This window comes from Aedes albopictus, chromosome 3 (assembly GCF_035046485.1).
Source record: "Aedes albopictus strain Foshan chromosome 3, AalbF5, whole genome shotgun sequence".
Classification (NCBI taxonomy): Eukaryota; Metazoa; Arthropoda; class Insecta; order Diptera; family Culicidae; genus Aedes; species Aedes albopictus.
In genome coordinates this window covers 259,644,577-259,663,967 of record NC_085138.1, presented here as the reverse complement: position 1 = coordinate 259,663,967, position 19,391 = coordinate 259,644,577, and the positions used below count along the sequence as shown (strand labels likewise).

Here is a 19,391-nt window from a genome sequence, read left to right as displayed (position 1 = left end):
CCCTGACCAGAACCCCATTGAGAATTTGTAGGGTTGATTATAAAAGCAGTGTGTGAATAAAATAAGCCGTACGGATGTTTTCCAAATCTAAACCGTGTAGTTGTTTGAACGTGGAATACAATCCATAAAAAGTAAATTAAAAGTATTCTGGTTAGGCTGTTTGAGCTTATTAAGAACAAAAGAGTGACTACACATTATTGATATGTTGAATGTTTTGTGTAGGTTAAATTAACTAGAATGAATTCTCGCTTGGATCTATTGTTATGAAACAAGGGAATTTATATAAGATTATTTATCAGATTCAGAGAACACATGAAATATCGAATTATTACTTTTCTCATGTCTACTCTAAATAATGAATTAAACAGGAGAACAATATGATTCAAATTCATTCTACATATCCGAGTATCAAAAAATATTGTTTGGATCTATAGTTATGAAACATAGTGTATGTATCAATGTACCGGCATAGCTCTGGAATGCGTCAAGAAATTTCAATCAAATTTGGCATACACATTCCTTCGGATGTGGTAGTAGGGTTATTGGAATTCAAGATGACGGCTTAGGTTCCGAGATGGCGGTCAAAACTCCAGAATATATGCTTTTTAACGGCAATTCTGCTTCGGATACTATGTAATATAGGTATCTATCGATCGGGCTTCATAAGTAGAACTTAAAAATGAATACTCGAGGCTATTTTAAAAATCCAATATGGCGGACCATATCCAAGATGGCGACCATGGAATGGTAGTTTGATATGTAATACCATGCAATATGGGTATCTAATCTATCGATCGGGCTTGATGAGTAGAAGTCAAAAATCAATATTTAACGCCATTTTTAAATCCAAGATGGCGGACCATAATCCAAGATGGCGGCCACGGAATGAGAGTTTTAGCTATGATACTATGCAATATGGGTATCTATCGATCGGGCTTCATTAGTAGAACTCAAAAATGAATATCCGACGGCATTTTGAAATACAAGATGGCGGACCATATCCAAGATGGCAGCCACGGAATGGTAGTTTGAGCTATGATACCATGCAATATGGGTATCCATCGATCGGGCTTGATGAATAGAAATCAAAAATCGATATTTAACATAATTTTAAATCCAAGATGGCGGACCATATTCAAGATGGCGGCCACGGAATGAGAGTTTAAACAATGGTGCCATGCAATATGGGTATCTATCGATCAGGCTTGATGAGTATGGTAGGGTAGTGGGTAGGGTAAACGGTGGAGAAGGCGGTCTGGTAGAGGGTTTGGATGAAGGATACAGTAGAGGAAGTGGAGTAGAAGATTAGGGTAGACGGTAGGGAAGTGGATAGGATAGAGTGTTGGGTTGAGGGTGCGAAAAAGGTTAGGGTAGAGAGTAGGGTAGACGGTATGATTAAATACAATATAGACTAGAGGGTATGGTAAAGGATAATGCAGTGGTTATGGTAGAGTATGGGGTAGAGGGTATGGCAGATGGTAGGGTTTAAGGTTATGATAGAGGATTAGAGGGCAAAGAAGACAGTAAGGTAGAGGCTAAAGAGTGGAATGAAGAATTGAGATGAGATTAGATGAGCTGAGTTTTTTTTTCGAGATGCTTTCAGGAATTCTTTCCAGGATTTCTTCAGGTGTTCCTTTCAAGAATCTTCCCAGGTTTATTCCAAGGATTCCTTCAGATATTGCTTCCGAGATTGCTGTGATTCTTTTAGTTATTCTTTTCTGCATTCCTTCTGGGATTTGTGCTGGAATTGTTTCAGAGATTCCTTCTCGGATTCCTGCTGTGACTTTTTAAGGGATTCCTCTCGAAAGAAAAATATGAAAAAATATAGATTTCTTCCGAGATTTTTTTTCAGGCAATCCTAGATCATAGAGACATCTTCTATGGTTCTTACAGCAATACCTGCTCAGCTTCTGACCGGCCGGACCAGAATTCATCAGGAATCATGATCATCTCTCTAAGAATTCCATCAGGTATTCTTTACAGGATTCCTTCGTGAAAAATTTCGGAGTTTTCTGCCAGAATTGCTTTAGAAAAACCTGAAAGGATTCTTTCAGAAATTTTAACCACCGTTCTTTCATGGTATTACTTTACAGATTCATTTTAGTATACTTTCAAAGTGTTCTGGCGAAACATATTCAGAGAATCCTAATGGAATTCTTGCTACGAGCTGGGATCCTTGCTCGGAATTTATACAGCAATTCCTCCCAGGATTTCTCCTGTGATTATTTCAGGGATTCCTATCAAGGTTTCAGTTGAGATTCCCTCAGAATTCTACCAGATATGCCTCTCAGAATTCCTTCAGTAAATCCTCTCGGGATTCCTTCAGAGATTTCTACCGGGAATGTTCTTCCCCCCAGCGTTATGTTTTTCAGACTTTTGTACGTAATTCTAAATTGCAATTGGTAGACCGAACAAAATTGAATTTTTGGGTGGTTGTAACATTGATAGTGCCCAGACTAGCATCATTAAACCCACATATTGTTCACGAATAAAGAATCATGGAGTAGTGCAAACATAAGTGGAGAGGCCGTGTAGAGTATATCTGGTTGAAATTTTATATCAAAACATGGAATGATGATGAACCTGGGCGTGTTAGTGGAATACCTGTAAGTACGAGACACTGAAGACGACCTTATAGTTGAGGTCGAAATACGTATCTGTCAAACGATACAAATTATACACACCAAAAATCGATTGAGGGTTTCAGCAAAATTTTGCTGAATTTTGCCGAGCTGAAGGTTTCAGTAAACATTTTGCTGAAATTCAGCAAAATTTTGCTGATTTGTTCAGTAAACTCTGCCGATCACCAGTAACGTTTTGCTGAAATTCAGCAAACTTTGCCAAAAGTTCAGCAAAAAATTTTGCTGAACCCTTCAGCTCGGCAAAATTCAGCAAAATATTGCTGAAAGCGTTTGGTGTGTAAGGAACAGTATTTAACACGATTTTCTTTTAAAAACATGCAACATTTCTGAAAAGTTTACGTATGGTGAGTACGTAAAGAGAGTTTGTGGGGGAACTAAAGGAAAAACTCAATTACTTTATTAGAAATCATTATCTGTGTAAAATATAACTTCTACAGTATTTTAACGTTTGGTTATGCTACACATAATGAGCACTCTTTATTTGATGTTACAAAAAATAAGTTTGAGGAATGTTGAACACTGCAGTCGAAACTACATGAAATTACAAGGACCATACATTGCATACTTTTAGGCGTTTATCGGGTTATATTTCTGCCCCAATTTAATAGTTATTTATGTGACGAGTTGCAAAAAGTTGATTTTTTCAGCACGAGTCGTACATTTATCCAACGAGGCTTGCCGAGTTGGATAAATACGAAGAGTGCTGAAAAAAGCGAGTTTTGCAACGAGTTCCATACAAAATTTTATGCAATGATTTTTTTCATAATGCAACTCATTTGAGTTGCATAATGTTCATAATGCAACTCAAATGAGTTGCATTATGAACATTATACAACTATTTTTCATTATACAACTCATTTCAGTTGCATAATGAACCAGTTCGGAAAAAATGGCCATTATGATACCAAAATGAGTTAGATAAAATATAAATTATGATACTGAATTGCATAAAAGTTCTTTTTCTATTCTTTTTGAGTGGTTATCATCTCTCTTACTTGTTTAGAGCTGTATTGTATCTATACGGATCAGAATATAACGATAGCGTAGAAGTTGTGCTGAAATAGAGCTCGAGAAAATTATCAGATATTGAAGACCTACAATGAAGAATTTTTTTGGAACTACACCATAGACTTTAATTTTTTTTCGTCAAATCATGTTTATTTTATTGGAACTTGACCTTTGATAACATATTTATTTGAAGATTTGAATTGTGAGACACCTTGGGCGTTAACGGGTTAACCCGTTATATTCGTCAGTTTCTGGTGGGATGGGGGGAGATAAGCGATTTCGTATAAGTAATTCTTGGTTTGGTCTGTTTTCTATGTTACCGGCCGCAACAGCGGGAACACTTTCAACAGGTTGGAGTAAGGCGTCCTGGAAAGCTTCCCCTGCCTGCTGCGCTTCTCTTGGAAGTGAGGGTGGTACTGCACTTTCCCAATCCTCAAACCGGTGTTGACTCCCAAGTGACATTCTTGATTCTATTTGGGTTTATTTGTTTTTATGATAGTTTTATCAAAGCATTTCATAGCCTAATTTATCTTATAATAGCTTCTACTGAGCACAACTACTCTTCATCAATATATGGTTTTATAAACATCTCGAAGAATACTTGAGATTCAGTGCATAAAACCACAAACACAACAAGAACTATTGACCTTAACGTAAGTTTTAAGAGCCTCTTGTAGTTATCTTCAATCAACCATTCTTGAGCAAGAGTATTTGTTCTTGAATAAGAATAGTTTGGTAGACGAAAAATTAAAAAAAAAATCCACAAGCATCAAATTCCGGGTGTCGATCCGTTACCGCTGCCAACCAGGATCACCCGTCCCGACAACTGACCCTGACGCCGCGCAGTGCAAAACTCCTCTGGTTTCAGCATCCGAGAAGAGGTTGGTTCGGTTATCCAGGACGTCGATTCCCATAAAATTGGTGACTAATTCTTCAATCTGCAGACAATGATGAACAATGTTAAACTCATTAACTTACCTTTCGGGAACGCTTACCGGAGGAACCTGGCACTGCACTGCATCAAGGCTGGTTCCCGGTTGGCGGTGGTACCAGGCTGCTGATGAACTTTGATGTATGAGAGAGCCCAATTTCAATTGCCGGCTCATTTTATTCCGAAATTCACCGCGGTACACGCAATTATTTATTTGTTTACAATTTGATATATGGCGTTCTCGGCAAAGTTGGCATAAATCCTCATCAAAATCGTCATAAATCAGAGTACTCTTGAGTAACACTTCTTACCCTTTGCTAAGTAGAAATAAACTAAAGGCGGTTTTTTGGTGGAGAACGTTATAAATCTAAGTGCTTTTAAGTTACGCTTGCAACTCTTGCTTCAGTGGAAATGAATTTAAGGCGATCTTATGGTGATGTTGGTTAAGAGGAAACAAACCATCATCGTTTAGCGAAAACTCAAAAGCAGTTTTCTCGCTGAAATCTCAACCAATGTTGATACAATTTTATCACTGCATTCTAGTCACCATCTGGATAACAGTGAAATTTCAATGACGGTTTTGTAACTTAGAGGAAGAAAACTGCTTTTGAATATTTGATGATTGCTGATGACTGAATGATGGTTATTTGAGCCTTAAAATCACCGAAAACTAATGACGTCTACGTGGACTACAATGGAAGCCATGTTGAGAAAACTCATGAAAACTGCTCTTGTGACCTGAAATAATAATTTCAAACAGTGAAGAGAATTGTCAGACAAAAGAGGCACAAAAGAAGCAACAAAGAAGGTGCGACGATTAGTCTTTATCCCTACTGGTGACAGATAATGACATGATCTCGAAATTTTTTGTTGCAGACAAAACGGAAGCTGAATTTGTTGCGTACTTTTCAACTCGTGAATAATCAATTATTACTAACCCAAAGTCGAAACTGTTTGATGATAGAGCTTCACCAGAGTTGCAGTGTTTACCGACTCGAAGTTACCGTTCGAATATCGCAATGCAAGGCTTCAAAATCACTAAACTCGTGGTGTACGATGTTAATCTCATTATTTTCAAGTTGGGACAAACTTATGTCGCATGGGTTGTTTTGTCGCAACAAATACAGGTTGCGACAATGTCATTTTTGTTGCGCGATGGTTGAATTTTGATTCACTGATTTCAAATATTCGATTATCGCATTTTCATCTAGGCGCGTTGCAATTTTTGGAAGCATCTTGCAACATATATACGATAAATTCCGCTTGGCAGTCAACGACCTTGTTACAGTACGGAAATATCCCCAATCGTATTAGAAACTAATCCCGAATTTAATATTGTAACTCAATTTAACTTATCTTCCAACATAAAAGCTGCAGCAGCAACAGAAACTGACAATTTCATAATCGTTTTATCGTTTACTTGAAGAGCTCTACAAGTAGAAACCAATTCGCCTAGAGGACATCTTGTGCAGTACAATAGGTTTTAAGAGAATCGTCGAAGAATTTCATCATGTTTTCAACTTGTGCTTCGAGTTTTTCGATTCTCGATTCTTTCTGTCGGATCTGTTCTAGAAGTTCGTTGATTTTTTTGTCTGTTTTGTTCGATGATCATACTGAGCCTGCTCTTCAACGTTATCTTTGCTTCGTAATTTTTCTTCCAGCTTTGCGATTTGTTCTTGTTTTTCCTGCATTTGGGCGACAGCGCGTTTAGTCTAGCATGATCGAGTCGTGGTTCAGCAGCTACCGCAGCATAACTTCCGTTTCCGGCTTCGACTCTAGCGTGAGCTTCACCATATGACAGATTGTAATCAATTTTTGTTCGGATTACATCTGCTTCGGTTTTGTATATTTCACACTGGCGGCTGGTAGGTCGATGTGACCCTTTACAGTTTCGACAGAATGGTCGTTCTTCGCATGGATTCCTTTCTTCGTGATCATTGGAACAGTTGGGGCATAGCTTGGTGTTCGGACATTTTGTTCGAGAATGACCGTACAGGAAACATTGGAAACATAGCAGGGGATTTGGGTAGTAGGGTTTTGTAGCTACACGCAATAACCCAACCTTGGCAGTTTCAGGACAGATTGGCCGATTGAACGTGAGGATAACAGCAGTGGTGGGTTCCTTGTTGCTCTTGAGAATTCTTCGTGCCGCAATAACTCCTTGCGGTTGTAGTTCCTTGACAATGACATCCTCATCTTTCCGCATCAAGTCATCACTAAAAATCACACAGCGACTCGTCTTCAGTGTTGGGTGGAGTTTAACTTCAATTCCGGTACCGTCATACAGTTCGGTCATCTTAAGAAGTTTTTCTACCTGCGTAACTTTCCTCGTGCGAAGAACATAGCGGCTGCATTGTGCTTCACTTTCGGCAGACTCGATAGGCCCAACAAGATATTCGATGCTTTTTTCCGATGATGAACGGCTCAACTGGAAGGCTGCTTCCATCCATCCCTGTTAGTAGTAAGGTGGTAACAGCTCCGAACTCATTCCTAGGATCAAAGTAAGCAGAAAAGCTCCTGCCATTTGAGCCACCCGGGTCACCTCCACTAAAGGAGGCCATGGGACATCAGAACAAATCCAGATCAGATCGACTCCATGCACGCTTTTGAATACCGCTTCAAGTGGCAACAGTCACCTGTTGCCTACCCCAAGTGCGGAGGAAGGGAAAATTGAATAAGGATACTAGCTCTATTTAGTCACTTTATTTCGAAAACTTGCACAGATTTTTCACTAACGGGTTCGTCACTTTTGCGTTGTGGTCACTTGGCGGTCTACCAGTTCTATGGTAGTGGAGACGCACGGTTAAGCACTACTTCGTGTTTATTAAAAAAAAAAGCCAGTGGAGGCGCACGGTTGCTTGCCGTAAGAGAACTTCACCGCCTTACCCCTAATGTTGTTATTCTGTTAATTTGAAACCCAAACAAATTGACGTTGAATTTACATACAATATATGAAAATATTGAAAAAAATATTTGATGGAATCCTTTACCGTACATTCAAAATGAAATAAGTTGATTTTCCGGCTGTTTCCGGAAAATCTGCTTTTAGTGTATGATAAAACTATTGTTCCTCTTTCAAATGCAGAAAGAAAACCTTCCGGATGTTTCCGATTTCAAAAGTTGCAAAACTTTGAAAAAATCGTGATAATTATATTATTATATGATATTATTTGCCTTTAAACACTATTTGGCCCTCTGAACGTATTTTTGCTGAAAACTAGAACTCAACAGCTTTCAAGCAAAAAAAAGAAATTTAAAATCGGTCAACTGGTTCAAAAGTTGTGATTTTTTGAAAAATTTTAGTTTCGAAAAATCTTGACTTTTACAATCATAAAATTGGTCACCCTAATGACGAAATAAAAAAATACGAAAACTATGAAATACGTTTCATTACTAATTTGGGTTGCATTTGGGTTGCGAAAATGCGTCAAAATAATTTTGATCAGTTTTGATGTACTAGGTGCTCCACTGTGCGATGGCTTTGGATGCTCAACGTGAAATGAGCCGGGTTTTATTAGCATTTTGTACATGGTGCATTTGGTGCGTGGGTGAATCTTTTTCGACCGCAGTTTCTTCTGGAGCCCGTAGTAGGCCCGACTCCCGCTGATGATGCGCCTCCGAATTTCACGGCTCACGTTGTTGTCAGCCGTCAGTAAGGATCCGAGGTAGACGAATTCCTCCACCACCTCGAAGGTATCCCCGTCTATCGTAACATTACTACCCAGACGGATCCGGTCGTGTTCGGTTCCGCCTACCAGCATGTAAATACTTTGTTTTTGAGGCATTCATCACCAGTTCGGCCTTTGCTGCTTCGCGTTTCAGGCGGGTGTAAAGCTCTGCCACCGTACCGTTCCAAATGTTCTGGCAATAATGTCCATGTCGTCCGCAAAGCAAGCAAATTGACCGGATTTTGTGAAAATCGTTCCCCGGCTGTTGAGCCCGGCTCGTCGCATCACACCTTCCAGAGCGATGTTGAAGAGTAGGCTTGAGAGTCCATCACCTTGTCGCAGCCCCCAGCGAGATTCGAATAAACTGGATTGTTCACCCGAAACCCTTACGCAGTTTTGCACACCGTTCATCGTTGCTTTAATCAGTCTAGTCAGCTTCCCAGGCAAGCCGTTTTCATTAATGATTCTCCATAGCTCTGCGCGGTCGATACTGTCGTATGCCGCTTTGAAGTCGATGAACACGTGTTGCGTTGAGACCTGGTATTCACGGCATTTCGCTTGCTGCAGGGTGATAATCCTCCATGAATTGCTTCAGGCATTCCTTAAGAAGTTTCTTCTGAATTCCTTCATAAGTTTTTAAATCCCTTCGGATTTTCATACGGAAGTTTCTTCTCAAATTCCTCCTAGAGTTCTTTCTAAGATTCATTCAGGAGCTCTTTCTGGAATTCTTCTGGGATTCCCTCCTCCTTCTGGGATTCCCCCAAGATTGGCCAGATGTTGCTTCTCGGATTTATCCAAGAGTTTTAAGATTCATCCTTCTGTGAATTTCAACCATGATTTCTTCCGGTATTTCTCCAGAAGTTCCTTCCGGAATTCGCTCCTTCCTTTTGCCTTCTGGAAATTTTTAAGGATTTTTTTAAGATTACAGGAAAGATCCGGAATGACTTTGGAAAATTCCAACGTTGTTTTATTTCATTCTTTCAATTGATATTTTCCCAGGGGTCATTCGAGGATTCCTTCAGAAGTTCCCTCTGTGATCATTTCAGGAGTTTTTTTCTGAAATTCTTTAACGGGTATCCATCTGACATGCATTCAACAGTACCAGGAATCCACTAGGAATTCTTTCTGAGATTTCTATAAAGGTTCCTTCAGGGAATGGTATTCCTTTTGGAATATCTTCGGAAGTACTTTTACCGAGATTCACAGAAGGAAATCCAGGAGAAATGTAATCTCAGAAGGAGGAACAGATCACTTTACAGTAACATGATACCCCGCCAATTATTGTATACAGTCAAATTGTCATTTTTGAGCACCTTTACTTAGACACCTTGCATCCTGCGGAATAATTGATGCACTTGTTGTGCAGCTACTACGGGGTCAGATTTGAGCATCTCGGCTGATATGCGATCGGCCCCCGGGAATTTCATACTACGGAAGACTGTTTCTACCTGCTGAAATGATGGAGCTTCGGTGTTACTTTTGATGGAGATGTTAATGGCGTGGTCGACACTTGAGAAAGGCTTTCAAAGCTCCAAAAGCTCCAAAGGTGCTCGAACCAGCGTGCCTTTTACGGGCATTGTAACATTCATCCTGCGGCTTTCGCGCTTTCGTCGGCTAGGGAGACCGCCCACGCTCGTTTGTCTCGTCTACAGGAGCGAAATCTGTCTAGTAGAAGTCAGAATGACAACAGTGCCCAGACTGCAGTACCAGCAAAGCACACAACTTAGCCGACGGTCTTTGTCATCGCTTGACCCGTGGAAGCATGAGGTAGGAACTTGTGAGGACCAGAGCTATGTTGACCGCTGCTTCCAGGTTTTCTGCTTACCAATTTGTAGAATCCTTGATTTGAAACACAAAATTGAATCTATAAAACTCGAATATTTATTGGAAAGTACAGTCTCCTGAAGCATCAGAATAAGGATCTCTGAAATATTCGTGCTTCTGCTTCTTCTTCTTCTCCTTCTTCATGAATCTACATTCTCACTGGGACTTAGCCTGCCTCGCCTCAACTTAGTGTTCTTTGAGTATTTCCACAGTTATTAATCGGAAGGGCTTTCTTTTCCTGCCATTTCATGAATTTGTGAGGCAAGCACAATGATACACTATGTCCAGGGAGCCGAGAAAATTTTCCCGACTGGAACAGGAATCGAACCCGCCGGCTCCGGATTGGCGTTCCATAACTTAACCACAAGGTGAATTGGAGACCCAGGGATTAATGAACTTAATACCTAATACGTAATATTTCCTAACAATTTAAATGAACTGCTATAGAATATTGTGGCTGAAAGATTTGATATGAACATCAAACATGTCATACAAATGATGATTTTAGAATATAAGTTAAAAAAACACGTTACGGGCACTCATTGCTTAGAAAATGTGTTTCACAATTGAAAATAGCAGTTTCGAAAGCAAACAGGGTAAAAATTTACTTCGTCGCATGCTCTAATATTCGTCTGCTCAGAATGAAAATAACAAATCATTTCAGATATTCCTACTTACCTCTGCCGATGCCTCATTAGATGCAAGTAAAAAGGTGTAGACTATCGATAAACATCCTCCTTAGCACTGAAAATCGAATAATTACGCAAAATTTCACGTTTCTTGCGACTTCACAATTTTTCTCGTTTTGCATTAGACGACGGCAACCGCACCAAAGCAGCAGCTAGTCGAGCTGATCTTCATCACCGTTCAATTTTCACTTCACCAGTTGCACTTGTTGAACCAATCTTCAATTCACACCCCAGAAAAGCTCTGTAGCACTTCAAAGTTGGATTTTACTGCTGCAAAATGCAGCAAAAGCTATTCAATTATTCAAATAAACCACTTTTCCCCGTCGATAAAATGTAAACAACAAGCTTTCATCGTCTAGGAAGGATGCAAGCAAAAGTGTGCGTGGATTTTCTGTATACGAAAAATCGTATTTTACAATCACAAAGAATGATTTCCGCGTTGAACTGTGTTGGCGTATAATAATCTGGTGGGCAAAAATATTAATTGACATGTATTGGTCGTTATTCTCAAGCTACATCCACCTTATTTTAAAATCTTTCTGTTCATTTACCTTTTGAAAACATGATTTGATTTGCGTTGCGTTGCGACCATCCTATGTACCATAGTGTCACGTAGAAAGTGTGTCCGGAATTCAATTCAGGTTTCACCCGAAATGGATGTGGGCTAGACGGAAGAATAAACTCGATCATTATTGGTCGGTGCTAAGAAAGACGAAAGTTAGATAAAAACCCTATGACCGAAACCATAGGTTGACACAAAACTGAAGTTCTTAACCCTAGTAGGATGTTGGGGTCAATATGACTCCCCAACTAACAATCACTCATTTAACAGGCACCATTATGAAGAATTAATTCAGCATAATGTTGAATAACATTTGAATTATTTTCACGTACAACTTATGTTCGGATTTTGTTCACACAAATTTGGCGAAGTTATAAAGCATCATGTTGTGCACCAACTTATTTTTTTTTGTTGTAAAAAGCTTTGTACAAATACACAGGAAAGCTTTAATTAAGCATTGGCAAAAATAAATAAAATGCAAAAATGTTGAACTCTTACGAGTGTAATTATTCGCGATCATGTTATGAACACCTATTAAGAAACAAGAATTACATATAAAATTACCTAAATCCGGATAAGAACTCGAGACCTGTTGATTGCCATCCGCATGCCTTCCTATCTGCGCCATCCTAGAGATAGTGAGATGCAGCACCCAAAGCAAAACATAATCTTCCCATGACTCAATAATGATCACTCCTGAACTTGTGTTCAGCAGTGGTGACCCGAGCAGAAGGGAATAACAACAGCATAAGGAGCTGTCTTATTTGGGCAAAATAACTGAATAATAAAATCGATTATTTCTAAGTTATTACCATAACATATTGTGTTATGAACTTGTCTGTCATAAGCGGAAAAAAAAACAAATTCCATAACAAAAAAATGTTCATGGGAAACAATTTCAATAACTTGTTTTGTTAGTTTCAATAACAACTTAATAACAGTGAATTCAGAAAATATTTCAATAATAAATTTTGATATTAATATGTTATTGATAATGATCGGAGAGCAGAATTTGCTATGATATCAAACTCGTTACTAAATAAGTTATAATACTTATTATATAAAATTATTCGCTTTGTCTCACAAGCCCGCCAATAACATGAGGTTCATCACTCTGACGTAAGAAATATTTTCAAATGATCGAGAAATAGTCAGCTTTTAATTCATTCTAAGAGATTTGAAGTCGCAAGATAATCGAACTTTAGTAACTTCTCTATTATCAAATACGACGAGCTTCGATTTCGATTGGGGAGACGGCGGGTTCGATTTCCGTTCTGGTCGGGAAAATTTTCTGGACTCCTTGGGCATAATGTATCATTGTGCTTGCCTCACAATATACAAATTCATGTAATGGCAGGCAAAAAAAGCCCTTCAATTAATAACTATGGAAGTGCTCTAAGAACACTAAGTTGAAGCGAGGCTGGTCAAGTCCCAGTGGAAACTTTGTTTTAATTCCTCCGATTTTTCCCTGGATTCAAGAATTATGTCGAATATTCCTCCTGGATTCTACAAGGATTCCTCAAAAAAAAAATTGTTATTTCTCCTGAACTTCCTCTGATTATTCCTACAGCACTTTCACCAGAATATTTTGCAATATTTTTTTTCCAAAATTTCTCCTATTTATTTCTCTAAGGATTCCGTCAAAAACTCCTTATATGTTTATGAAGTGACTTTGCCATAAAATTCTTCTAGAAGTTCATCGACAGATTTGGTCATAAACTTTTCATTAAATGAGTCCAAAAATCTTCCAGAAATTTCTCCGGGAGTTCTACGGAATCTTTCATGGATTTTCAAAGAATCCTCTAGAAATTCCTCCAGAATACTGCATAGAATCCCTTCAAGAATTTCTTCAGAATTTCCTGTAATCATCAGTCCTGAAGTTCATTCCAAGATTTCTCTGAAAATTTCTTTGAGGATCTCACCAGGAGTTTTTCCGAAAGATTCTCCAGGAGTTTTTTTAAAACATTCTGCCAAGAATTCTAATATTTGCTCAGAAGCATTATCTTCGAAATTTATAATAAAATTAAGGAGTTTTCTTGAAGACTTCTCCAGTGATATATCGAAAGTTCCTCCAGAGCTTCCAAGTGCTTATCCGAAAATTATTCAAGGAATTCTTAGAAGGAGTCGTTCAGAAATTTCCTTTTTAACTGAATAAAAAAATTGAACAACACAAAGGGACAGGTCATAATTGTCGAATTGTTGCTGTGATTTCAAAACTTGTTACTGTTGTGCTATTGCTGATAAGTGGATCAATACTACAATAATAACTAAACTTGTACTTAAACAAAACATGCTATTTAAATGTAATTTAGTTAATGTATATCGATAGCTTGATTATAACAAAATGAGATTGTCCAACAAAATTTGTTATGGAAAAGCTATGCCTTGATGATTTAATAATAACAAAACAAGATATAAAAACAGGTTATGTGATTTCGTAATTATAAACTTGCTATTCTCCTCTGCTTGGGGAATTAGCACAATACGAGGTAATCAACTGAACAACGCCTTATAATTCAGCAGCTGTTCACCCAAAACAGGTGTTTTCCATTCTGATTTCGCTGTCAGTATTTCCGTCAGTTATTATCCGTTAGGCATTTTTTTATTTATATTTTTGTCATGGAATCTTGATATAATGTTCAACAAATAGTACATGAGGATATTTAGGGATACTTGAAATGTGTCGACTTCTGAATGCTGTTTGGTTATCTAGGTGACTATGGGAACTATATTTAGTAAACACGACAGCACTGAAATGTCAAATGCATCGATCAATCGAACTGCTGATAATAATCAAGGAACAAGATATCTTATTATAGACTAATAATAATAAATAAATGCATCATTTTTACGTTGACTACGTCTCTTGGCACTCAATGTTGAGTTACATAATTCTTTTCTGTTTTATGTTATGTGATTTGTTTAAAATATTGGTTCTTTAATAACTTGGTTGTCTGAACCCATGATTTATCCCTATCCGAACAAAGTTCCGAGTCAAACTATGACGGGTTGTTGGCGTTTATTCGACAAGTGAAAATCACATTGTACAGGAACATATGCTTATCAATACATCAGCTTAATAAGATGCAGACAAATGTTTTGTTTAACGTTTTTGTAAAGGAATCAATGCTTGTCGAATAAATTTCTTGTTAAACTTTTGAAAAGTGTTTTAATTTATCATTGTTAATATCGATGAGTAAAGTCGAACATTGACTAATCTCTCAATTGAAAAATCATTTAAACAGTAAAGTGTAGATCATAATTTTAGTTTAGCTATCATTGCCATTATCAAGCAACAATTCAGCAAGCTTGCTTGTTTGTGACTTGCAATTGTTAGTTGGGTCAGATAGGCTCGCTGAACGTGCACTACGCTATCAAGGAGCGCCCAGCGTAACATCTTAGGAAGGTTAAACTGTTTTAAAATCCTATTCTACGAGTATTGTTTTAAGCGTTGCCATTTCCAAACGGATCATTAGCATGAAACCACTTTGAATGAGCGCGTTATCGCGGTCATCGCACGATACCGGTTTTAAACTAATTTGTACCTACATCTTTTATTGCAGTGATTTCTTAGTTAGAGTACGCGCACAAGTAATGGCCAGAGATGAAAGTACTGAAGGTTGGTTACCACTGCAAGGCGGTGGTCTGGCAAACGTTTCGATACGGAAACGTGCACGACTGCCACCGGACGGTGGCGGTCACGAATACATCATCTATGGACAAAGAATATCTGACCAAACAGTAAGAGTCTGCAGGTTTGAGCATCGAATGAAAACATACTAATGTTGCTTTCTTTTAGGTTATACTAAGTTGTGTTATTAATAGAGATTTGCAGTACTTCAAAGTGATGCCCACGTTCCATCATTGGCGGGCGGGCAAGCAGCGGAATGGGCTCACCTTCCAAACTGCGGCCGATGCGAGAGCTTTCGACAAGGGAATCATTCGTGCCTACGATGACCTTATTGATGGTGAGTAGCATACCGGACCGGTAGCGGTCCGTACATTCAGCCGAATCCATCTAGTGGATCTAGCCAGTTTATCTTTATTACAATAGAAAGCAAAACTACTTTTGCGCCTTCTTGAGATTTGCTCTTTAAAATTATATCATTGCTCCTGTTAGAAATGCAATTAGCTACTGTTTGTGTTTCTCTTTCTTTTTTCTCTTTTATTTGAACACCGCTTCTGATTGCGCCCGAACAAAACCGAACAAACTCTGTAAAACAAAATAACAAACGCAAATTGTCGTGCTGTTGAAAAAATGAACTGAATAATACGCAAAACGATAATAAAATTAAAACATCATATCAAATCCTGATCTCTACTTGACACCACCACTGATCCCCGATATGGTAAGTTGGCCTTATGTTCATTTTTGTTGTCAATGAATTATTTTTGTTGCTTTTTGACTTTTTGTTTCGGCTCATCATTTTGAACTCGTTTACTGCTTGCGTGAGATTTTGTATTTGTTACGCCATACGTCGGTGAAATATCTGACACTGCCTAAGGTATCCCAAGACTGGGATAGTTTTATACCACTTTAAATAATTTTGAGTTATATTTTTGTACAACATCAGTTAGTTTTACTTTTGCCCAATATCATCGATTAATGACTGTTTTTCTGTACTACCGACAATACTAAACCTTTAGCAGGTAAAAGCAGTTTGCATTCATTCGCAGGTTGTTTTGTTCTTACTGAACAATCAATGTCTAATCCACTATAAGACAAACGTTACGTTGAGTGTCGGTTGCTAGGTCTTTTTCACAAAAGGATTGATTTACGGTTTTTAAAGGGATGGTTACGTACGATGGTGTCCCTGGGATTACAACCAGACTATTGTTGTTGCATTGTGCATATGAAAATATGATTAAATCCAAAGCCCTTTTTGGTATCGAAATAGACGGGCTTGGTGGTCTAGTGGCTACCGCTTCTGATTCGAATGCAGAAGGTCCTGGGTTCAATTCCTGGTTCGGCCCTTAATTCCTCTTACTTTGTATCTTTCTGTATACATTCTCTACATATACAACCTCTCTGCATATAGGGTAGGTAATCAAAAGTTGAACCAAATTGCGGCTTTCCGAAGTAGCGCAAATTTTGAGTTGTTTTTTCTCCCACATGGAAATAAATTACTACCGCAAAATCTTTTGTACATGAAAGCCACGGGTATAAGCTTTCTGTTAAGTGGTAAAAAGCTTGTATTTGCACCGAATTTCATTGAAATATTCGATTATGCGTCAACAATGATTTTAATCTTAATTTGAACCATCGTAATCATAATTTGAACCAATTTTAATCTTAATTTGAACTACTGGCGGCAGCAGCCCGAGCATCTCCCACAACAGCCAATTTTGTGCTGAACAATAGAAAAACACATGCATCTGCTAATTTCCATAACTATTTTTCATTAGACAGTGGAAATTCAACTAAGAATGTTCTAAACTCTTCAGGAACTTGGAAACTAATTTAGGAATTTTTCATCCCTCAAGAGTAAACAAAATAACCACTAGCGCAGTCTGCCGGCCAACACTGGAAGCTCGCCCTCGTTTACTAGTTCAAATTTAGATTACAAATGGTTCAACTTAAGATAACATTCTCCAAGTAAGAATTACTTAAATTTGATAATTTTATGTCGAATAATGCGGAATATTATTCGATTGGTCGATTCTACGACAAATAAGCTTTCATTTGACGTGTTAACATATTGCGTGTGATACAATGCATGAGCTGTACGAGTGCTTTCTCTGAGGGAAAATGGGTGAAATCGCAGTGATTTTTCAATTGCCTGTTTTCCATGACAAAAACGCTTTTTTCAATGCTTTTAAAGTCCATGTTATCAGGTTATATTACGAGAAGCTGTTTAACATCTTTTTCGGGACAATATTTGCCTAAAAAGTACGTCGTTTTAATGAATTACGAAATGGTTCAAATTAAGATTAGAATTTGACTAGTTCAAAGTTTGATGTCTTACCCTACAACTCACATATATATTAACATGTTTATACCCGAGCAGGAATGAATAACTGCCACATAACTGGAGCATACCAAAGTCAGGTAGCATACCAAGACAAGGTATTGGTCGGTTATCTAGGTATTGGAAATAACTTATTTAGGTATTTTGTAGGTATTGATAGAATACCTCAACGAGTTATTGGTTTGGTGTTGAGGACTGTTTGAGGTATTATTCAATTATGGAAAAATCGCTATTTGTATGGAAAAATCATCGATTATTATTTAGGTATTGCCATACCTGATGTCATTATTTATGCGTTATGCACAGAATACACACCAGTTATTATTTTAGGTATTTTACCTCTTATGCAGGGCTACTTAATACCTCATTCAGGTTGTAGGTATTCGGTTTTCCATACCTGAGTTAGTTATTCTTCAGCTATTTTCTCCTGCTCGGGTAGCCATCGCTAGAACAGAAATGGGTTGAAAAAGCCGTTTCCCTTCCTTCCAAAACTTTCACTGCACAGTGTCAATCTACCAGATAACGCGTACGGGTTATGCAATTTTCAGAATAATAAAGCACCCAGTTCTATCACCTTACACCTGGTATCCACGCACCAATGTGTGAACCCTCTGCCGACCATATCCCACCAACAGTCAACACTAAAAAAAATCCACATAAATTTGTGTAGACGCAGAGGTATATTCGGTCTGATGTGGATACAAACGATTGCAATCATCATTTCCTTCCCCATCCCCACATTGATCTGCAATCTGACGTGGCAGGCGCCATTGTCGCCTAAAAATAGAAGATCACCAACGCTCACACACTGAAGATCCTGCTAGTCCTTGGCAGATATCTAATTGATTCCTTGTGTGAGTATAGCTGGTCTGGCGATACTGGAGTAGTATCTATGGGCGCTCTATCAAGCTCAAGCCCAAACCTTTTTTAGTATCGAAGTGTGCGATGGAGATGTTACAAAATTTTACGTTCCATGAAAACTGGATCACCAGAGACGTTAGTATGTGCAGACTTCTGTCTGCTCGGTATGTGGAACTGCAGATCTTTTAAATTCATCTGGAGCACCCGCATTCTAGCCTGCACGTGCAGGTTCATTGGACAGGATCCATGGTACAAACGTTTATCGGTTAGATTTACTCCATTAAACACGTAAGTTGGATACAGCTTTTATCGTGATCGGTGGGATCAAAGGCCGATTTCTAAACATCAGCATGATAAACGTGCACAGGCCCCACTCCGGAACCACAAATGATGACAAACACGCAGTCTACGCGCAGCTGGAACGCGAACACGTCCGCTGCCCAAGCCACGATGTCATGATCATCATAGGAGACATAACGTTCAGGAGGAGGAATTCAGACCGCCGCATCATGACGTCAACCAGCTGACGCACAGCTTATGCCTCATTAATTCTACCAATTCCAAGAACATGGCCATTCGTAGCACCTTTTTTTCAGCACCGCCTCCTTTATTGGTATAAGCCCAGTTTCGTGTTCAAAAGGAATCGCTCAAGAAAGTTCTTGAGCGATTCCTGGCAGAAACTTTCTACTACAGAGACTGCTATTTGAATTGTCATTTCTTCACAACTGCGTATTGAGATCGAAGAAAACCGGAAGCGATTCAAGCAAGGAATTTTCCATGCATTAAGATAGGCTGAATAATTTCTTCCGAACTGCAAACACCTGGAGATCACCATAGCAAACGAAATCGCAAATCGACCTCGGCCTGATATACAGGATCGATTCTGAACTAGTGATGATCAAACTACGCCGAAAACTCCGTCGATGTATGGTGGCTCCTCTGGAGGACTACTCTAGTTGCAACCATCATCAACGCCGCCTTGAGTACGATTGCATACGTGGAACGGGGTCGACGGAACGATTGGCTCGAGAAGAGTGCAGAGCGGTTTTGGAGGAAAGAATACAGGGCGGGACAATACTGCTGCAGAATGAAACCCGACAGAATATGGAGCGATACGTGCCTCTTCCGGGAGAATAAACGCCGTCTGGAAGAAGTGGAGTTCGAAAAAATGGATCTGCTGTGACGTTCTCAATATACACGAAAGTCTTACAAGAAGCTGAAGGCATCTCGCAAAGCC

At 38.7% G+C, this 19,391-nt stretch overlaps 2 protein-coding genes across 6 annotated transcripts in view; one reads left to right on the top strand and one right to left on the bottom strand.

Moving 5' to 3' along the window:
* Positions 1-19,391, bottom strand: part of LOC109424482 (FGFR1 oncogene partner 2 homolog) — a 434,776-nt gene that overhangs the window by 36,790 nt on the left and 378,595 nt on the right. The window lies entirely within an intron of this gene.
* The window catches only part of LOC109424489 (sprouty-related, EVH1 domain-containing protein 1), a 32,752-nt gene continuing 28,162 nt past the window's right edge, over positions 14,802-19,391 (top strand). For 3 of the 5 annotated variants that reach the window (XM_029877823.1, XM_062860409.1, XM_062860408.1), the window contains exons 1-2: positions 14,802-15,065; positions 15,124-15,292. In XM_029877823.1, the coding sequence (XP_029733683.1) occupies positions 14,817-15,065; positions 15,124-15,292 (418 nt within the window). In that variant the 5' untranslated portion in view covers positions 14,802-14,816. The remainder of the gene's footprint in view (positions 15,066-15,123; positions 15,293-19,391) is intronic. The other 2 variants (XM_029877821.2, XM_029877822.2) reach the window with 1 other exon arrangement.